This window comes from Necator americanus, chromosome II (genome assembly GCF_031761385.1).
Source record: "Necator americanus strain Aroian chromosome II, whole genome shotgun sequence".
Taxonomy (NCBI): Eukaryota; Metazoa; Nematoda; class Chromadorea; order Rhabditida; family Ancylostomatidae; genus Necator; species Necator americanus.
Window position 1 is genome coordinate 28,105,546 of NC_087372.1, and position 18,202 is coordinate 28,123,747.

General features: G+C 46.4%; 5 protein-coding genes across 6 annotated transcripts; 3 read left to right on the forward strand and 2 right to left on the reverse strand.

The window, feature by feature from the left end:
* Nucleotides 1-1,090: 1,090 nt before the first annotated feature.
* Nucleotides 1,091-4,695, reverse strand: RB195_019714 (uncharacterized protein; the record flags this gene model as incomplete). 2 transcript variants are annotated; one of them, XM_064187700.1, is made up of 4 exons in its annotated part: nt 1,091-1,172; nt 1,503-1,702; nt 2,583-3,414; nt 3,647-4,695. In XM_064187700.1, the coding sequence occupies 4 exons, from the start codon at nt 4,693-4,695 to the stop codon at nt 1,091-1,093; spliced, it is 2,163 nt and encodes a 720-aa protein (XP_064043580.1). The 2 variants fall into 2 exon arrangements, with proteins under 2 accessions (XP_064043580.1, XP_064043581.1); XM_064187699.1 differs by having other exon boundaries at nt 3,647-4,644.
* Nucleotides 4,696-5,838: 1,143 nt separating this feature from the next.
* Nucleotides 5,839-7,368, forward strand: RB195_019715 (uncharacterized protein; the record flags this gene model as incomplete). The annotated part of the gene is made up of 3 exons (XM_064187701.1): nt 5,839-5,950; nt 6,004-6,607; nt 7,101-7,368. 3 exons carry the CDS (start codon nt 5,839-5,841, stop codon nt 7,366-7,368), a joined length of 984 nt encoding a protein of 327 aa, XP_064043582.1.
* On the forward strand, nt 6,042-6,617 carry RB195_019716 (uncharacterized protein; the record flags this gene model as incomplete). The annotated part of the gene is made up of 1 exon (XM_064187702.1): nt 6,042-6,617. One exon carries the CDS (start codon nt 6,042-6,044, stop codon nt 6,615-6,617), a length of 576 nt encoding a protein of 191 aa, XP_064043583.1.
* A 301-nt stretch (nt 7,369-7,669) lies between the features above and the next one.
* RB195_019717 (uncharacterized protein) lies at nt 7,670-8,375 on the forward strand (the record flags this gene model as incomplete). The annotated part of the gene is made up of 2 exons (XM_064187703.1): nt 7,670-7,787; nt 8,218-8,375. The coding sequence occupies 2 exons, from the start codon at nt 7,670-7,672 to the stop codon at nt 8,373-8,375; spliced, it is 276 nt and encodes a 91-aa protein (XP_064043584.1).
* A 5,833-nt stretch (nt 8,376-14,208) lies between these two features.
* RB195_019718 (uncharacterized protein) lies at nt 14,209-14,904 on the reverse strand (the record flags this gene model as incomplete). The annotated part of the gene is made up of 3 exons (XM_064187704.1): nt 14,209-14,315; nt 14,667-14,741; nt 14,862-14,904. 3 exons carry the CDS (start codon nt 14,902-14,904, stop codon nt 14,209-14,211), a joined length of 225 nt encoding a protein of 74 aa, XP_064043585.1.
* Between the last annotated feature and the right edge of the window lie 3,298 nt (nt 14,905-18,202).

The following is an 18,202-nucleotide window of genomic DNA, read 5'->3' on the forward strand; positions in this document are numbered from 1 at the left end:
GAATGTTCTCTAAATGTAGAAGTGACGCGTATAGAAAGAAAACTATGAAATGTTACGCCTAAATTTGTTAAAAAGAAGAAAGAGAGCGTTGTTGGAAGAACACAACTCTGATTTTACAGAAAATGCCACTACTATTAATTTTTGATTAATGTTGATTGATTGGCGTTTATTTTTATTTTTACCCATATTTCGAATATTTGGATACTTAAATGGGCCGTTTTCACTGAACGTATCCAAGCATGTTCTTGACTTCTGTGGGTAGTGAATTGCTTGCTGGCGTGGTAGTGGTGTCTGCCAACGTCTCCACTGCGTAACAGAGCAGTGGAAGCACTATGTTGTCAAACAGATGGGCACAGAGCTCCTGGTGCGTCAGTTGGTCCGTAGCCTCCCTAATGGGTGCGAATGCTGCCCACGCTGCTCTCATGTACGTATGACGAAGTTTCCACGGCTACGTATGACAAAGTTTCCACGATTTGGGAGTTTTCAAGCTGTACTCTTCCGTACTCGCAGTAGGCGTTCTTCACGAACCGTGTCTTCTTTCTGTTTATTCGCAGTCCTGTTCTCTTCTGTGCTTCGTTCAATTCGTTGAGGATCGTTTCGGCTCCATTGATACTTCTCGAAATGTTCTTTGAAAAGCGGGGGGTGGAGAAAAAATGTGTTGTGGTGATGCATCGATCGTAGCAGTTGTCTAATGTCCTCACATACGACGGATCCACACTTTCATCGACAAGCGCTGACAGTTCTGCATTCGTTTCTACGCTGTCGAAGACTTTCTCATAGTCGACGAAGCTTAGAACAAAGGGCAGATGGTATTTTCGGCAAATCTCTATAACCCTCGACCCGGACTAAATGTGGTCTATGCAGCTGAAACCCCGACAAAATTCAGCTTATTCTTGAGGTTGGGCTTCATCCAGCGCCCTAGATATACGGGAAAGGGTGATTTTGGTGAATACTTTACAAGACGCTCAGCAAGCATATCGGACGGCAGTTCCGAAGGTCCACTCGGTTGCCTTTCTTATCGATAAGAACGGTTCGCGTGCCCTTTTCTGGTATAAAATCAGTTGCTGAGGTTGTGCTAGGTTTTATACTCTTAATACTGCCTGCATGCTGCCGATACACGTAATTCCGAAGGAAGAATCCGTGATGGAGCTTCACCAGTGGGGATGATCGGACTTGACACAGGAGTTAATGAACGGAAAACGTTCGAGTAGAACCACTACGTGATTATTTCCATCCCACGACGACAAGAGGTGCGGATCCCGTCTTCGCTCAAAAGCTGTTAGCGGAATATTATATTCGCGGAGATCCCTGCAGCACTTTTTTAGACTCGTTCTTCTTTGTGCTGCTTCCAGAATCTTCTCTTGCCTGTATTTCGAAAGATCACCCTGCAAAGGATCTCAGCAGCTAGTGTTTAATAATAACCACTCAATGTCCGATGCATTCGGATCATTTCTCATAGTACTTCTTTCCAACAATTCCCTGATGATTTTCGAAATTCATACCAAGTTTCTCGTGCGCAACGAGGCGCGTTCAGCACAGGCTCGTAATCGTAGTCCACGTTTGGGTCTTCTTGGATGTGCCAGTCACCGTGGAACAAGGAGTCCTCCAGTATGCACTCGTCGTATGCGACTTCTTTCCTTTTCCGCTGCCGGTAGCAGATGTTCTTTACCATCGTATGGCTAGGTCGTATTTTGATCAGAACCTTTACAAAAGGATGATACTAACGAGACGTCATTTAGACACCGCCTCCGGTTTGGGATTATGTGTCGATTTCCGCACGAATCGTGCTGATCACGAATTGGGCGATTCCCATTTCCACCGACGGTGATCTTTCTTCATGAAGAGAGAATTCCCATGAAAGAGGCGTGTGGCGGACAACAGCCCGGCGGAACTATTGCCGTTTTCATTCCGGTCAACTAGTCCAAACTTTCCTATCCTGTATTCCCTTTCTGTAGTCTTTCCTAGTTTTGCGCTGAAGCCCCTAGTAACGAATTCGTGAATGAACTCCTCACTGTGGATCACTTCCTCCGGATCCTCATAAAACGCGTCTAGTTCGGATTTATCAGCTGCCGACGTTGGTGAGCAGTTGATGATTTTGATGGATTCTCTGCAGCTCGAAAAGGGCATGTAGGTCGGCGTCTGTGGATACTATTCTCGCGTCACCTTGATCACCTTGACTCCCGTTGATCTTCGAACTGGTCGAGCGGGCGCCAGTAATTCTTCCATTTGTCCCGATCGCGTGCCAGAGTAGCCCAGTGGTTCCTCCTTTCGCGTGGGACACGAAGAGCATCATATTTTTCTTTCAAGGTCTTCGTGAAGAAATCTGACCATCAGGTCGGCGGTCTTCCTTTAGTGCGCTTAATATCGCGGGGAACCCAGTCGCTCACGGCTCTGGTCCAACGGTTGTCATCAAAGCGCATCACGTGTCCGGCCCACCTTATTTTACTTTCCTTAGCAAACGCGGCGGCGTCTCTAATCTTCGATCGCTAACGTAGGAGAGAACTTCGAATCCCGTCCCTCACTTGCGTGAAACGGGATACTCCTAGCATCACTCTCTCAATTGCGCGTTCAATGACGCTCACCACGTTTTCTTCCTGCTTGCGAAATGCCCAGGTTTCCGAAGCATAGGTCAAAACAGGAAGTACGGTGGTGTTGAAGAGGTGAGCACGGAGCCGGGTGTTCCTGGTCTTCTTCACTACATCCTCGATGCTCTTGTACGCTCCCCAAGCCGCTCTTCTCCTCCTGTCCAGCTCGTTCATCATGTTCAATTCCCGACCCAGATAAACGTAGCTGGTGCATTCGGATATGTTCGTTCCGTTGAGCGTGAATGGGACATCCGAGATCCATTCGTTCCGCATGAACATCGTCTTTTGTAGATTCAACTGAAGACCGATGCATCCACATGTTTCGTCGAATTCGGTCAGCATTCGTTCCGCTTGACTGATGCTAGGTGTTATCAGTACGATGTCATCAGCAAAGCGCAAATGGTGTAGCTGCCGACCATCAACCTCCACTCCCATGTCGTCCCATTCCAACTTTCGCATTGCATTCTCGAGGGTGGCTGTGAATATTTTGGGTGAAATTGTATCACTCTGTCGGACCCCCCTCTTCACGTCAATGATGATGTTCTTGTAGAATGGCGAAATTCCGGTCGTGAAGTTACTGTACAACTCTCGAAGTACCTTTATGTACTGAGTAGGGACGCCTTGGTTGTCCAAGGCTTCCACGACCGCTTCCGTCTCAACCGAGTCGAAAGCCTTCTTTAAGTCGATGAAGGTGAGACAGAGCGGCATCTTGTACTCTCGTGATACCTCGATGAGTTTCGAAACAGTGTGAATGTGGTCAATCGTGCTGAATCCTTTTCGAAACCCTACTTGCTCGCATGGCTGTCCTTCATCCAAGACTTTTTCAATCCTATTAAGGATTACTCTTGTAAAGAGCTTGTAGATGACGGACAGTAGGCAGATTGGGCGATAGTTGCCGATGTCATGTGGATCTCCCTTTTTATACAACAACACGGTCTTGCTGGTCTTCCACTACTTAGGAACCTTGCATTCCGACAGATAACGTGTAAAGAGCCTCGCCAGGGTGTTGATGAGTACTGGCGGAAGGTTCTTCAAATGTTCTGGTCTTATTCTGTCCTTACCGGGTGCCGTACGATTTCTTACCGACATGATAGCATGTCGTATTTCGGATGGGAGAACTTCTGGAATGACTTCTCCGTCTTCCCTCAGATGGTGAGGAGGTAAGTGGACATAGCTGTCGAAGAGATAAGAGTAGAAGTCGGAGATGATTTTCTCCATCCCCCTTCTCGATGCAATGGCTGTTCCCTTTGGGTTCCGGAGAGCAGTCATCCTCGTCTTGCGACTGGCCGAAGTCTCGACGGGCATAGCGGATGCTTTTCCCCGCCTCTGCAGCCTCAGCCAGCACTTCTGCTCTTCTCTCTTTAAGGTCTTCCTTTATCGCCTCTCTGCAAAGCCTTGCGAGCTCGGACGTGAGTTCTTGGTTCCCTGCGGCTCGTGCTGCTCCACGCTGGCGTATCAGCTCAAGAGTTTCAAGAGACAGGCGCCTCTTGGTGGTTTTAAAACTCTCAGCCTTCTTCGCGCAGTCGTGAAGGTGTTCAACAAGCCGGTCATATTCCTCGTCGATGTTGTCCATTGCGGAATCTTCCCAAAAGCCGGCTAGCGTAGCGAAGAGATCCCAGTTGATGATAGTTCTGGGATTTCTCTCTCTGAGCTTGGCGGCTTTCTCTGCTCTCCTTGTGAAGGAAAATTTTCCTCGGAGGAGGCGATGGTCCGATCCCGTATAGAACTTTGGTACAACACCGACGTCCGTCAGGCAGAACCTTTTATTGACGATGATGTGGTCTATTTCATTACGGTACCCTCCACCGAGTGACTCCCACGTCCAGCGTGGAGAGGAGGGCTTCTGGAATTGTGAGTTCCCATGGATGGTCTTAGTCGTCATGATGAACTCGGAGAGCCTCTCCCCCTGGCCATTCCGTTGTAGGCCGTGGGTCCCGATGTGAAATTCCTCCGGCGTTCTTCTTGGGCCAACTTTGGCGTTGAAATCGCCAATTATGACCTTGTAGAAAGCATGATATTCTCGGTAGAACTTCTCCAGGTCCATATAGAAGGATTCCATATATTCTCGCGTCATAAGGACAAAATCTGAGAGTCTTCTTTGCGAGGGCATGCGTGGCGGTGGTCCAGAATCAAAGACGCCCTAAGCAACCTGAGATTTACTCCGCTCACTGGTCGCCATGCCATCCCACGCTCGAGACGGCAGGACTAAGTGTGCGGGGTACTGAGGCACCGAGTGTGCTAGAATAGCAGATAGACTTTTTCCATACTAAGCAGCTCCGCCATGGCGAGCATAGCTTTAACTACAGATCTTCGCCCAACCTCTATGGATGAGGCAGCCACCTTGCGACATTTTGCCAAGACGGTGGTGAATCATGTCAATGGTTTACTCTTACCTAGGCTTCCGATTCAAAAACCTTGGAATGTCGGCGGTGTCACATTCCTCATTTCCGGAAACTCTACCAGAGCCGCTGTGCATCGCAGTTCGACGCCTAGAGTCAACTTTACCCCACTATGAGGAGCTAGACCGTTGTTGATGTTGATATTTCGAATACTGTTTTCTATTTGTGTCTGTATTATATAGGTGTCGAAGTATTGTTTGAAGCTGAAGTTTGAATGTTCTCTAGCGGTAGAACTGACGCGTTTAGAAGGAGAGCTATGGCATCTTTCGGACACACACACGTGACAGACGAAGCCCGTTATTATATAGCATGATCATAATAGCAGTCTGAAGGAGAATGGAACAGGTATCTAAGTAGATGAAATCATGATCATGATCGCGTTCGCATCTATATAGGTGCAAACAATGTTGATGGGGGCGGGGCAACTAACCGCGCTCTTATTTTTACAAGTAAATAACTAAGCAGTCGGGGCTCTAAGACCTAGAATTAATTAGTATCAATAGTTAGTATTAATAGTAATTAATATTAATAAGTATTAGTATTAATAATTAGTCGTACAGAATCTATGACTATGTAAGCTATGTAAGTTATATATGTATGTATCTATGTAAGTTTCAACAACGGTTTGCAGCCTCATGGTCGCGTAGAGGTGACTCTAGCGGAGGTTCGTCCTCCGGCGGGGTCTCCTGAAGCGAGGAGTTCGACACAACCGACATTTCGACTTCTCGGGATCGGAAGCCTAGCTAAGAGTAAACCACTACTAAGATTCACCACCGTCTTGGAAAAATGTCGCAAGGTGGCTCCCTGATCCATATAGGTTGGGCGACGACCTGTGGTGAAACCAAAACTCGCCAATGCAGGGCTGCATAGTTTGGGGAAGTCTTTTTGCCACTCCAGTATATTCACTGCCTCAATACCCTGCACACTGGGCCCTGCCGTCTCAGACGTCGGACGGTATGGCGATCGGTAAGGTCGGTCAAATCTCAGGTTCCTCAAGATGTCTTTGATTCTGGACTAAGGAGACACACGCACGACTCGTCATGGACACTGTCTCAGAATGTGTACTTTCAACGCGAGAACAGTGTCCACAGACGCTGACCTGCATGCCCTTCTCGGAGCTGCAGAGCGTATCAAATTTCACGTGATTGCTCTGCAGGAGACCAAGTGCACAAGGAGCGACGTACGACAGATGAATGGCGGTACACTCGTCATTCGTGAAGAGAAGGTTCCGTCGCGAAATGTAGGCGGTGTTGGTTTCGTTGTGCACCCATCTGTCGTCCATCTCGTCGATTCTCACGAGACCCTGTCACCTCGTCTGGCCATTCTTCGCCTCCGCCCTCTGCGCCAAAAATCCATCAGTATCATCAACTGCTATTCACCAACATCAGCAGCTGATGATTCCGAATTGGACGCGTTTTACGAGGAGCTGGAGAAAGTGATCCGCAACGAGAAGTCCTTCTACAAATTCGTTATCAGAGACTTCAATGGAAAACCAGGAAAGGCTACAGAAGAGGGATATAGGATCAGGGACACGGATGAAATTGGCAGTAGCCTCGCCGGGCTGTTGTCCGCCGCTCGCCTCTTTCAAAGGAATTCTCTTTTCATGAGGAAAAATCATCCTCGGTGGACATAGGAATCGCCCAATGGTGCGACTCATGCGGAGATCGACCACATACTCACCAACCGGAGGGGGTGTCTATTTCACGTCTTGGTAGTCCTTTTGTAGTTGTTCTGATCATCGTCTCCTTCGTACAAAAACACGACTTAGCCAAACGACGGAAAAGAACATCTGGCAACGCAAGAGGAAAGAAGTATACGACGAACGCATACTCCTTAATCCACAGTGACTGGCACATCCAGGATGACTCAAACGTGGACTACGACTTGGTGTTCAGAGGATTACGAGCCTTTGCTGAACATGCCTCGTAGCGCACGACAAACTTGGGATGAATTTCGAAAACCACCAAGGAAATGATCCGAATGCATCGCACATTGAGTGGTTATTATTAAACACTAGCTGCAGAAAAGCGTTGCAGGAGGATCTTCCGAAATACAGGGAGAAAAAGATTCTGGAAGCAGCACAGAGAAGTTCTAAAGTCTAAAGTTAGTCTGTCAGAGAAGTTAGTCTAAACAAGTGCCGCAGGGATCTTCGCGAATATAATATTCCGCTAGCAGCCTTGCTGAGCGAAGACCGTACTTCCACGTCTTCTCGTCGTGAGATGGAAATGGTTGCGAAGAGGTTTTACTTGGACCTTTTCCGTTCATCAACTCCTGTGTCAAGCTCGATCATCCCCACTGGTGAAGCTCCAGCACGGATTTTCCCGTCAGAAGTACGAGTCGCTATCAACAACATGGAACCTGGCACAGCCCCGGACCTGATTTGATATCAGCAGACTTTCTTCGCGCTGGTGGCCATCCACTTTATGTAATCTTAGCGGCGCACGTGACGTTCTACCTTCGGACCCAGACCAGTGGAAGACCTCGCAAACCGTTCTTATCCATAAGAAAGGTGAGCGAGAGGACCTTTTGAATAGCCGTCCGATATGCTTGCTGAGCGTGTTATACGAGGTATTCACTAAGATCATCCACGCGTGCATATCTAGGACGTTGAATGAAGCGCAGCCACAAGAACAAGCCGGGTTCCGTCAAGGGTTCAGCTGCTTGGACCACATCTAGACCGTGTCGATGGTCATAGAGGGTCGCCTGGAATACCGCCCGCTCCTTGTCCTAGCCTCCGTTGACTATGAGAGAGCCTTCGACAGCGTAGAAACGAATGCAATACTGTCAGCGCTGGTCGATCAAGGTGTGGATCCGTCGTATGTGAGGACATTAACCAACTGCTACGATCGATTTACAACTAAGATGCATCTTTTCCATCGCCCCCTCACCATACCCATTGGAAAGTGGGTACGATAAGGCGATACTACGTCGCCGAAGCTGTTCACGGCTGCATTGCAATGGATAATGAAATCACTTTCTTGGGAAGAAAGGGGCATACGTGTTGATGGAGGATTCCTCCCGAACCTTCGTTTCTGGGACGACATCGTTCTCGTTTCACGCAGTACCAGTGAAGTAGAAGCCATGCTCAACGAATTGAACGAAGCAGGGAAAAGAATAGGACAGCGAATAAACAGAAACAAGAAACAGTTAATGTAGAACGCCTACTGCGAGGACGGAAGAGTAGAACATGAAGGCTACCAAATCGTGGAAACTTCGTCATACGTATACCTCAGACGACTTGAAGGAAGAACTAAATAGAAGGATGACAGTAACATGGGCAGCATTCGCACCTGTCAGGGAAGCTACGGACCACGTGACGGACCAAGATCTTCGTGCCCATCTGTTTGACTCGACAGTTCTTCCAGGGCTCTGTTACGCAGCGGAGACGTAAACAGACATCGCTGGATCGTTTATGAAGCCAATTACTACCCACACAGTCCTTGAGAGATGTTTTCTGAAGTTTAACCGGCGCACACAACATCTAGTCGGTCTTCGCAGCTCCCACCTAAGAGGAATGTCCCATTTTTGCGACGCAGCGGAATATATACATCGAAAGCAAAGCATAGATGGGTCGGTCACATTATAAGAAGAATCGACGATAGATGGACTAAAAGAACGCTAGAGTGGATCCCAAGAGATGCTAAACACCCTCGAAAGAGACCGTCAACGAGATGGGGTGACGTGTTCGCTACGCGGATGGACCAGCTGAGAGCTCAGCTGGATACGGATCAAGGACCTTGTCATCGTCACTCACGAAACTTGAGAACATCTTGGATGACAATGGCAGAGGAGCGAAACGAGTGCTGAAAAATGTTGCGGAAAGATGCTGGGGCCCGCATGTCCAGTAAAGACGGGCCATCTCAGTATCTAAGTAAGTATCATGATCATGATATATATATATATATATATATCATGATCTACTATAATGAGGGTGTGTTGTGTGTGTGTGTCAGTCACGAAATTCAAAATGAGGGGTGCGACGGGTCCACCGGCGTCGAGTTAATGCCTCGAAGCTAGGAAGCTATAAAATGAGGTGTGAAGGGGTCCACCGGCGTCGGATACCTATAGAAGGGGTGCGACGGGTCCATCGGCGTCGGATACCTATAGAAGGGGGTGCGACGGGTCCATCGGCGCCAGATAGCGTTAGAAGGCGGTGCGACGGGTCCACGGCGTCGGATACCTATAGAAGGGGGTGCGACGGGTCCCACGACGTCGGATACCTATAGAAGGGGATGCGACGGGTCTATCGGCGCCAGATAGCGTTAGAAGGCGGTGCGACGGGTCCACGGCGTCGGATACCTATAGAAGGGGGTGCGACGGGTCCAAGACGTCGGATACCTATAGAAGGGGGTGCGACGGGTCTATCGGCGCCAGATAGCCTTAGAAGGGGGTCCGACGGGTCCATCGGCGCCAGATAGCCTTAGAAGGGGTGCGACGGGTCCAAGACGTCGGATACCTATAGAAGGGTGCGACGGGTCCGTCGGCGCCAGATAGCCTTAGAAGGGTGCGACGGGTCCACGGCGTCGGATACCTATAGAAGGGGCACGGGTCCAAGACGTCGGATACCTATAGAAGGGGTGCGACGGGTCCATCGGCGCCAGATAGCCTTAGAAGGGGTGCGACGGGTCCATCGGCGCCAGATAGCCTTAGAAGGGGTGCGACGGGTCCAAGACGTCGGATACCTATAGAAGGGAGTGCGACGGGTCCATCGGCGCCAGATAGCCTTAGAAGGGGGTCCGACGGGTCCATCGGCGTCGGATACCTATAGAAGGGGGTGCGACGGGTCCATCGGCGCCAGATAGCCTTAGAAGGGGGTGCGACGGGTCCACGGCGTCGGATACCTATAGAAGGGGGTGCTACGGGTCCATCGGCGCCAGATAGTCTTAGAAGGGGTGCGACGGGTCCATCGGCGCCAGATAGCCTTAGAAGGGGGTGCGACGGGTCCAAGACGTCGGATACCTATAGAAGGGGGTGCGACGGGTCCATCGGCGCCAATAGCCTTAGAAGGGGTGCGACGGGTCCCCGACGTCGGATACCTATAGAAGGGGGCGACGGGTCCCACGACGTCGGATACCTATAGAAGGGGTGCGACGGGTCCATCGGCGCCAGATAGCCTTAGAAGGGGCCTGACGGGTCCATCGGCGTCGGATACCTATAGAAGGGGTGCGACGGGTCCATCGGCGCCAGATAGCCTAGAAGGGGGCGACGGGTCCATCGGCGTCGGATACCTATAGAAGGGGTGCGACGGGTCCCACGACGTCGGATACCCATAGAAGGGGCGACGGGTCCATCGACGCCAGATAGCCTTAAAAGGGGTGCGACGGGTCCACGGCGTCGGATACCTATAGAAGGGGTGCGACGGGTCCATCGGCGCCAGATAGCCTTAGAAGGGGTGCGACGGGTCCCACGACGTCGGATACCTATAGAAGGGGTGCGACGGGTCCATCGGCGCCAGATAGCCTTAGAAGGGGTGCGACGGGTCCATCGGCGCCAGATACCTTAGAAGGGGTGCGACGGGTCCCACGACGTCGGATACCTATAGAAGGGTGCGACGGGTCCATCGGCGCCGATAGCCTTAGAAGGGGTGCGACGGGTCCACGGCGTCGGATACCTATAGAAGGGGGTGCGACGGGTCCCACGACGTCGGATACCTATAGAAGGGGTGCGACGGGTCCATCGGCGCCGATAGCCTTAGAAGGGGCCGACGGGTCCATCGGCGTCGGATACCTATAGAAGGGGGTGCGACGGGTCCATCGGCGCCAGATAGCCTAGAAGGGGGTGCGACGGGTCCATCGGCGTCGGATACCTATAGAAAGGGGTGCGACGGGTCCCACGACGTCGGATACCTATAGAAGGGGCGACGGGTCCATCGGCGCCAGATAGCCTTAAAAGGGGTGCGACGGGCCACGGCGTCGGATACCTATAGAAGGGGTGCGACGGGTCCATCGGCGCCAGATAGCCTTAGAAGGGGGTGCGACGGGTCCCACGACGTCGGATACCTATAGAAGGGGGTGCGACGGGTCCCACGACGTCGGATACCTATAGAAGGGGGTGCGACGGGTCCATCGGCGCCAGATAGCCTTAGAAGGGGGTGCGACGGGTCCATCGGCGCCAGATAGCGTCGTAAAGCTAGGGACGTTGTAAAAGTTTTATAGTTGTAACCACTTTCGGCGTTGCGCTCCACCTACTCGGCTCCGCTGTTCCTCAGAAACTGGATATACACGTTCAAACAGCTGCTTAAATAGTAGCACGCTGTTTATGTGATCTGACGTGGAACGCTATCTTTATCAGTACGATGATGTTGTCCACGTCATTTCATGTTAAACATTATTCTGCCGTAACTGTTAGGGAGAAACAACAGGAAAACCCATTCTTCGAATACCACTTTCAAATCGTGTCTACACTGTGTAGGGAACGAAAACGAATGAGTGTTTTGAGCTAAAAGTTTGCGCGATTTGACGTGGAACTTTATCTTTATCAGTGAGATGACGTCTTCCACGTCATTTTATGCCAAAACTTCATTCTTTGGTAGCTGTTTGCAGAGAGCAGGAGGTATGTATGTATGTATGTATGTATGTATGTATGTATGTATGTATGTATGTATGTATGTATGTATGTATGTATGTATGTATGTATGTATGTATGTATGTATGTTTATATGGTATGTATGATGTATGTATGTATGTATGTATGTATGTATGTATGTATGTATGTATGTATGTATGTATGTATGTATGTATGTATGTATGTATGTATGTATGTATGTATGTATGTATGTATGTATGTATGTATGTATGTATGTATGTATGTATGTATGTATGTATGTTTCCTAAACATTTCCTGAAGCGTGCTCCGATATGAAAAGAGTGGTGACAGTGTACCGAAAAGTCCTGTTCTCATGAAAAAACCTATTACTCGAAAAAAGAAAAGACTTCGGAAAAACCTATTACTCTTATATAACCCTATTGACCTTCTTAGGCCCAAAGAAAATGAGTGAAGAGAAAATAGTGACTTGCAGTCTCTTTCGGGTATTTCTAAGGCAAAGAAAATGGTCGATTACGAAGATTTTGTTCCTGCTCATTTGTAAACTTTTCCACAACCTAAATACGTGGAGAGTTGCTCACAGTGTCGCTCCTTTGTTTCAGGTAAAATAGTCAACATTACTTTGAACGAATAAACTTTTCGATATACTATTTTGTTTCGTTTCTGTCTTTTTTTTAATTTTAATAAATCCACATGTTGCTTATGTTCTACATCCTACATTCTACTACATATGTGTGGTATTCTGGAACAGTTAACGGAAATTTTGATTTAAAAAACCTTTAGGGTCAGAGTAATTTCAGTAGTAGTGCTGTTCAGCAGTAAGAAGAGTTGTGCAAGCAAGGGGAGCACATTGAAAACCCGAAAGCTGTAAAATTGGGTGCGACGGACAGCGTGGAACTGTTGTACAGTATTATTTTGCAGTAATTTTTTTTGCGTGTCGCAGAAGTTAAATGGCACGTTGCAGCCGTTTGATACCCGTGGCTACTGCGCGCGTTGTTCATCACCTCTATGACTCCTCCGTGCGTTTGTTTCCTTGCACGTTTGCCTCAGCTTGGTATTGTGCTCCTCAGAAAGTGGAAACACGAATGAAACCGGCTGCTTAAATAGTAGCCAACAGCTTACATAATTTGACAAAGAACGTTACCTTTATCAGTACAATGATCTTCACATTATTTTATGTTAAACATCATTCCTTGATAGCTGTTGAGGAAAATAGGGAGAACCCCCATTCTTCGCGTAATGCTTTAAAATTGTGTATATATTATATTCGAACCGAAGTAGTGTTTGAAGCTAAAGTTTGAATATTCTCAAAATGTAGAACTGACGCGTTTAGAAAAAACTATGAAATTTTTTGTCTTTATATACATTAAAAAAGAAAGAAGAAAATAACAAAACAACATGAAAACAGAACTCTTATTATTTACAGAAAATATCACTACCACTAATTTTTGAATTTCAATTTAAAAGTATATTTTGGTTAGTTGATGAAAGTGAGCGAAGCGAACACCACACAAAGTCTGAGAGTCCGGCGTAAGCCGGACGATCAGACTTGTATATAATAACGAGCTTAGTCCGTGTGTGTATGTGTGTGTGTGTGTGTTTGTCTGTGTGTCACGAAATTCGAAAATGGGGGTGCGACGGGTCCACCCGGCGTCGGATTGGTGCGCTGGGGTCAGATAGCTATAAAATGGGTTGCGACGGATCCAGCGGTGTCGCATTGGCGCGCCGGTGCCAGATACCTATAGGAGGGGTTGCGACGGGCCCACCGGCGCCTGATACCTGTAGAAGGGGGTGCGACGGATCCACCGGCGTTGGATTGGTGTGCCGGTGCCAGATACCTAGAGAAGGGGGTGGGACGCGTCCACCGGCGCCAGATACCTATAGAAGAGGTTACGACGGGCCCACCGGCGTCGGATACCTATAGAAGAGGTTACGACGGGCCCACCGGGGTCGGATACCTATAGAAGGGGGTGGGACGGGTCCACCGGCGCCAGGTACCTATAGAAGGGGGTGCGACGGGTCCACCGGCGCCAGATACCTATAGAAGGGGTTACGACGGGCCCACCGGCGTCGGATAAATATTGGTAAAGAGTGTTTGAAGCTGAAGTTCGAATCTTCTCCAAATGTAGAACTAACACGTTTAGAAAGAAGACAAGAAGACATAGTTATAATATAAAAAAGAAGAAAGATTGTTGGAGACACACAATTCCAATTTCATAGTAAACGGAACTAATATTAATTTTCGTTGATCAGTGAAGGCGAGCGAAGCAAAACACCTCTGAAAGTCTCAAGTCCAGCTTTAGTCGGACGTTCAGACTGGTATATATACATGTAATATCGAACATATACTCAACACATAGTTGAACCTTGTAGTTTTCGAAACACTTAAATTTTGCTGACATTATTGTTTCAGATTTTAGACATTGTTTTTCGTTCCATCGTTTCACATATAGCTAGTTGCACATTTCTCGCTCTACTACCAGTATTTCAAATGAAACATAGTGCAGAAAAAATCATCCGCATATTTGTTTTACCTACTCTTTTTTCGAGATAGGAAGCTCTTCTGTAAAAACGCAACAGTTTTTGCTCACCTGGATTTCAGAATGCATGGTCATATAGGTAATGAACTTCTGAAACGATCTTTATTGAGCGTCTTTCAGCTTTTATTCGCTTTTACCTTCTTAGCAAACAACTTTGTTCTTTGGACAATAGTTGTCGTCCACACTCGTTTCCAATTTGCACCCAGCCGGAATTTGCGGAGAAACGAGCACAGGGCATCTCGGATTGACTTAACAACATTGAGATGACACATTGGATTTTGTATTTTACACACAGTGCACAATGAGGTTTTCAAATTTGTTTTGCCTATTAATCTTCCTTCAACCTTTTAACCAGATGGAAATTCATTCGAATCAGATACCGTAGGCTTTTAATTCGTGAAAAAATCTACTTTCAACTAGGTGACACAGATAACCATAGGTGCGAAGGGGAGGAGTCTGACTCTCCTCAGGTGAAAAGGGTCCAACTCTTCGGGTAGCTCAAGTGGTGAGGATCATTTCGCCAGCTGTCCAAAAATAAAGAGGATCGGAGCCCGCTCCGCCCACCGCATCTATGAAGATAACGAGATAAAAAGACCGACCAGCACAGAATCCTCCGCTGCATTTGAATCCTGGAGAACAGTCCTTGTCTACTTTGCACTTTTGTTCGGCGCAAGCTGTAATTAGTTGGCATATTCTGATAGGTATGAACTATAGTCGTTTACGGTTTATAGTCGTGTGCAGGTAGTGAATAGCGTGGCTATGCAGTGCAGAAAGTTATCCTGACTAGAACTCACCGAGAAGCACTAGAGCAAAGAAGAAAACTGCTATTTTCTGCATTCCTGAACAAAATCAATGTACTGGGATAGGTTTGAGACCCAAAAAGAAGTGTATAGATTGTCTTATAAATCCGAAAGAAGAGCTCATGATGGAATGGCGTTCCTGCGCTATATACGGAAAGCGCCAAAGCTTTCCCATATCTAAATAAAGCACCTCTCTTTAATGTTCCCTATATTCTTTCTTCTGTAACGTTGACAAAAAAAAAACGTTGCATCTAACATTTACATTTGTGTTTTAAATGCGTGACATATTGAACGTGTGAATTTGCTTTCTAAATCTTCTCCATTCTCCTTTCAACATCCGAATTAAGGATCGCAGTACATATCTAAAATGCACTGAGAGCGGTCACCTAACAAAAAAAAACAAACAATCCTAACAAAAAGTAACCTAACTAACACCATTGTTTTTTTTTTACTTATGCTTCAAAAGGATGTACTTCTGGAACGCCAATAATACCCTAAAGTTTTTCAAGAGTTAAAATGAGGAATGGATTGTTTAATGTAGTTAAAAAAGAGGCTTGCTAGTTATGTCCTATGTAAACGATCCAAGCACAGAGAACATTCTCCGAGAAAAGCGAATGTAGAAGTCCGGGACAAGTGATTTTTCTTTAATGAATTTCTTTATTTCATCACACTGCATTACAAAAAGATAGCCTCACTCGCGAGACAATCGGAAAAGAAGAGATAAGATTTTGTTACTCAGAAGGGATCAGTTTTCGCGTTAATAGTTTTTTGCGGCGCCGCGGGAGCCGTCCCACTCTATTTTGTAGCTATCTGGCGCCGCCGCGCCAGTCCGACGCCGGGGGACCCGTCGCACGCTCTTCTTAGGTATCTGGCGCCGGCGCGCCAACCCGACGCCGGTGGAACCGTCGCACTCCTTTTTATGGCTTTATAAAACACACACACACACACAAACGTGACAGAATAAGCCCGTTATGATATATCATGATATACCAGTCTGAACGTCCGGCTAACGCCGCACTTCAGACTTTCTGTGGCGTTTGCTTTGCCCGCATTCACTGATCAATGAAAATAAAGAGTAGCGGTATTTGCAATGATGATCATGATCATGATCCTGGTCCTATAGGATAATGTTTTTTGTTTGAAATCGATTCCAAGTTTGCCGCGTTAAAATAGATTTTTTTGGGTAATCATTTTAATCAATAATATACTTTCCGTTGTTTTTTTCTCACTCTCTACGTCTTCCATAAATCATTCCACAAATTTTTGATGTTCATATCGTCAATTTGTCTGTCACTATGTTCTTTGTTTATTTCATGCTTTTGATTTTCATTAATACTGATTTCAGTGTAGCTTCAACACTTCGGTTGAATGCATAGCAGAGATTACGGAAAATGTTGCGTTTTGTCCACTTGATACCCCACTTCAAATATTTGAGTCAACAAAAATCAGCACAAAAAGTGGCAAAACTACCATCATAGTGTGGAATATCAAGATAAGCATATAACATTTTGCCAGTATTTTATTCCTATATGCATTCTTAACCTTCAACGAGGCGTGATCAACTCAGTTTCGCCAAGAAAACAAAGATAGAACGGACATGTGGTACCTTTTGGTAAAACGTTGTACAAGAACTCCTGCATGCAAGTCCGATTACAGCGCATAACAAGAAGGTAGCCTCATCTCAAAGCACTCAGAAAAGACAAAACTTTTTTCACATGAAAGGAACCAGTTCATGCGTCAATCGACCCTCCGCTTCTAAGAACGTAAGATTACACTTTTTTCTGACAGCGATCTCAATTTTACAACGTGACAATTAGTTTTTTAATAGGAAAGTGACTTTTTTCTAAACAGAAAGATAGCCTCACTTCAAATTTCATATGTTGCAGGTTTTGGGAGTTCGGAAAACCTTTACAATTCGTACACACCCATAGCGCGTACAAAATTTGTCTATCAGACATCGATTCTAACTTGGTTTTTCGCAACTTTGCAGTTGTTCAATCCATTCCCTCCGAATGCTTTCATTTGCTCTTTCGTAATCACAAGGTTTTCGGTTTCAATCTACTTTCTTAGAGGGAAGTAAAAGTAAACAGTAATTGAAATTGAGTTAAGAATAAAAGAAAAAGCAAGAGAAGAAAAAGATCTGCCATCGACTAGTAAATAAAATTTGAAACCTTTGTTTCCCTTCGGAAGGACTTTTTATTTTGAAAAAAAAAAAAAAACTTTTAGCTGTTACATAATCGAAACCCATGGCTGGCAAGAGGTGTGGTTCTTGATTTTTAGAAATGAAGAATCCAAAAATACCACCTTCAGCGATCGACGGGCAGGTTTTTAATTTCATCCTCGAAGCTTTGCAGTTCTCAATGCTAAACGATTTTCTTGCGAAAAATGAAATCGCAGTAAAATATTTTCTTGACGCTTTCGAAATCCATAGTCAAGTTTTGTTAGTTTTCGTTCTACGTTTCTCTGCAGAACGTTTTTGTAACTTTAAAAAAAAACAGTGATTCGGTTTTTGATGTGGAGATCTCAATCGTGACTATAGGGAATCGATACAAATAATCGCGTAACTAGTGCAACTATGCACAATTACGGTTAGAACGCTTGTGGGGCAACTACGTAAACGCTTCCGCTGGAAATGACGCGGCGGAGATCATCTCTCTCAGCCTATCTGTCTCTCTATTTATCTAACTATCTACCAATCAACGTCAAAACGCGAGTTCATCCGCACTGTAGGAATTTATTATACAATGAATGGTCGCTTCTACATAATTCCATGCTGCGTAACATCGATATTCGGCAAGGGAACTAAGTCCACACTCTTATGTTGTAACATAATTAATATCCTGCTAAATATATCGTAGCAAGTCGGCAAAAGCACGCGACCGTTTTGTGTTTGGGTAAAAAAAAATCTGCGTGTCGTGGAAAACTCGAACGCAGCGACCTCTATCGGAGTTCATAATATCACAAAGTCATGAAGATGCTACTTACAGCATATATATATATATATATATATATATATATATATATATATATCTTCGCGATCTTATGATATGATCGTGTATCATAGTATACATGATCATAGCGTAAGATCGAGCAATTGTGGCTCTCAAAACTTTAGAGACGTCTTCGATAAGCACTAGAATAAAAAAAGAGTAGGAAAGAAGAATGAATACCAATGATCAAGGAAATGACTATGTATCAAAACCTCTCCGGGTTTTGATTTATTGCGGGGATTTATTTCATATGCGGATCACATTCTTGCTACTAGCGAAGAAATTTTACAATAGGGTCAAAACGGCTGAAAGCTCGGCGCGACCGCACACTCGAAGTGGCACGGA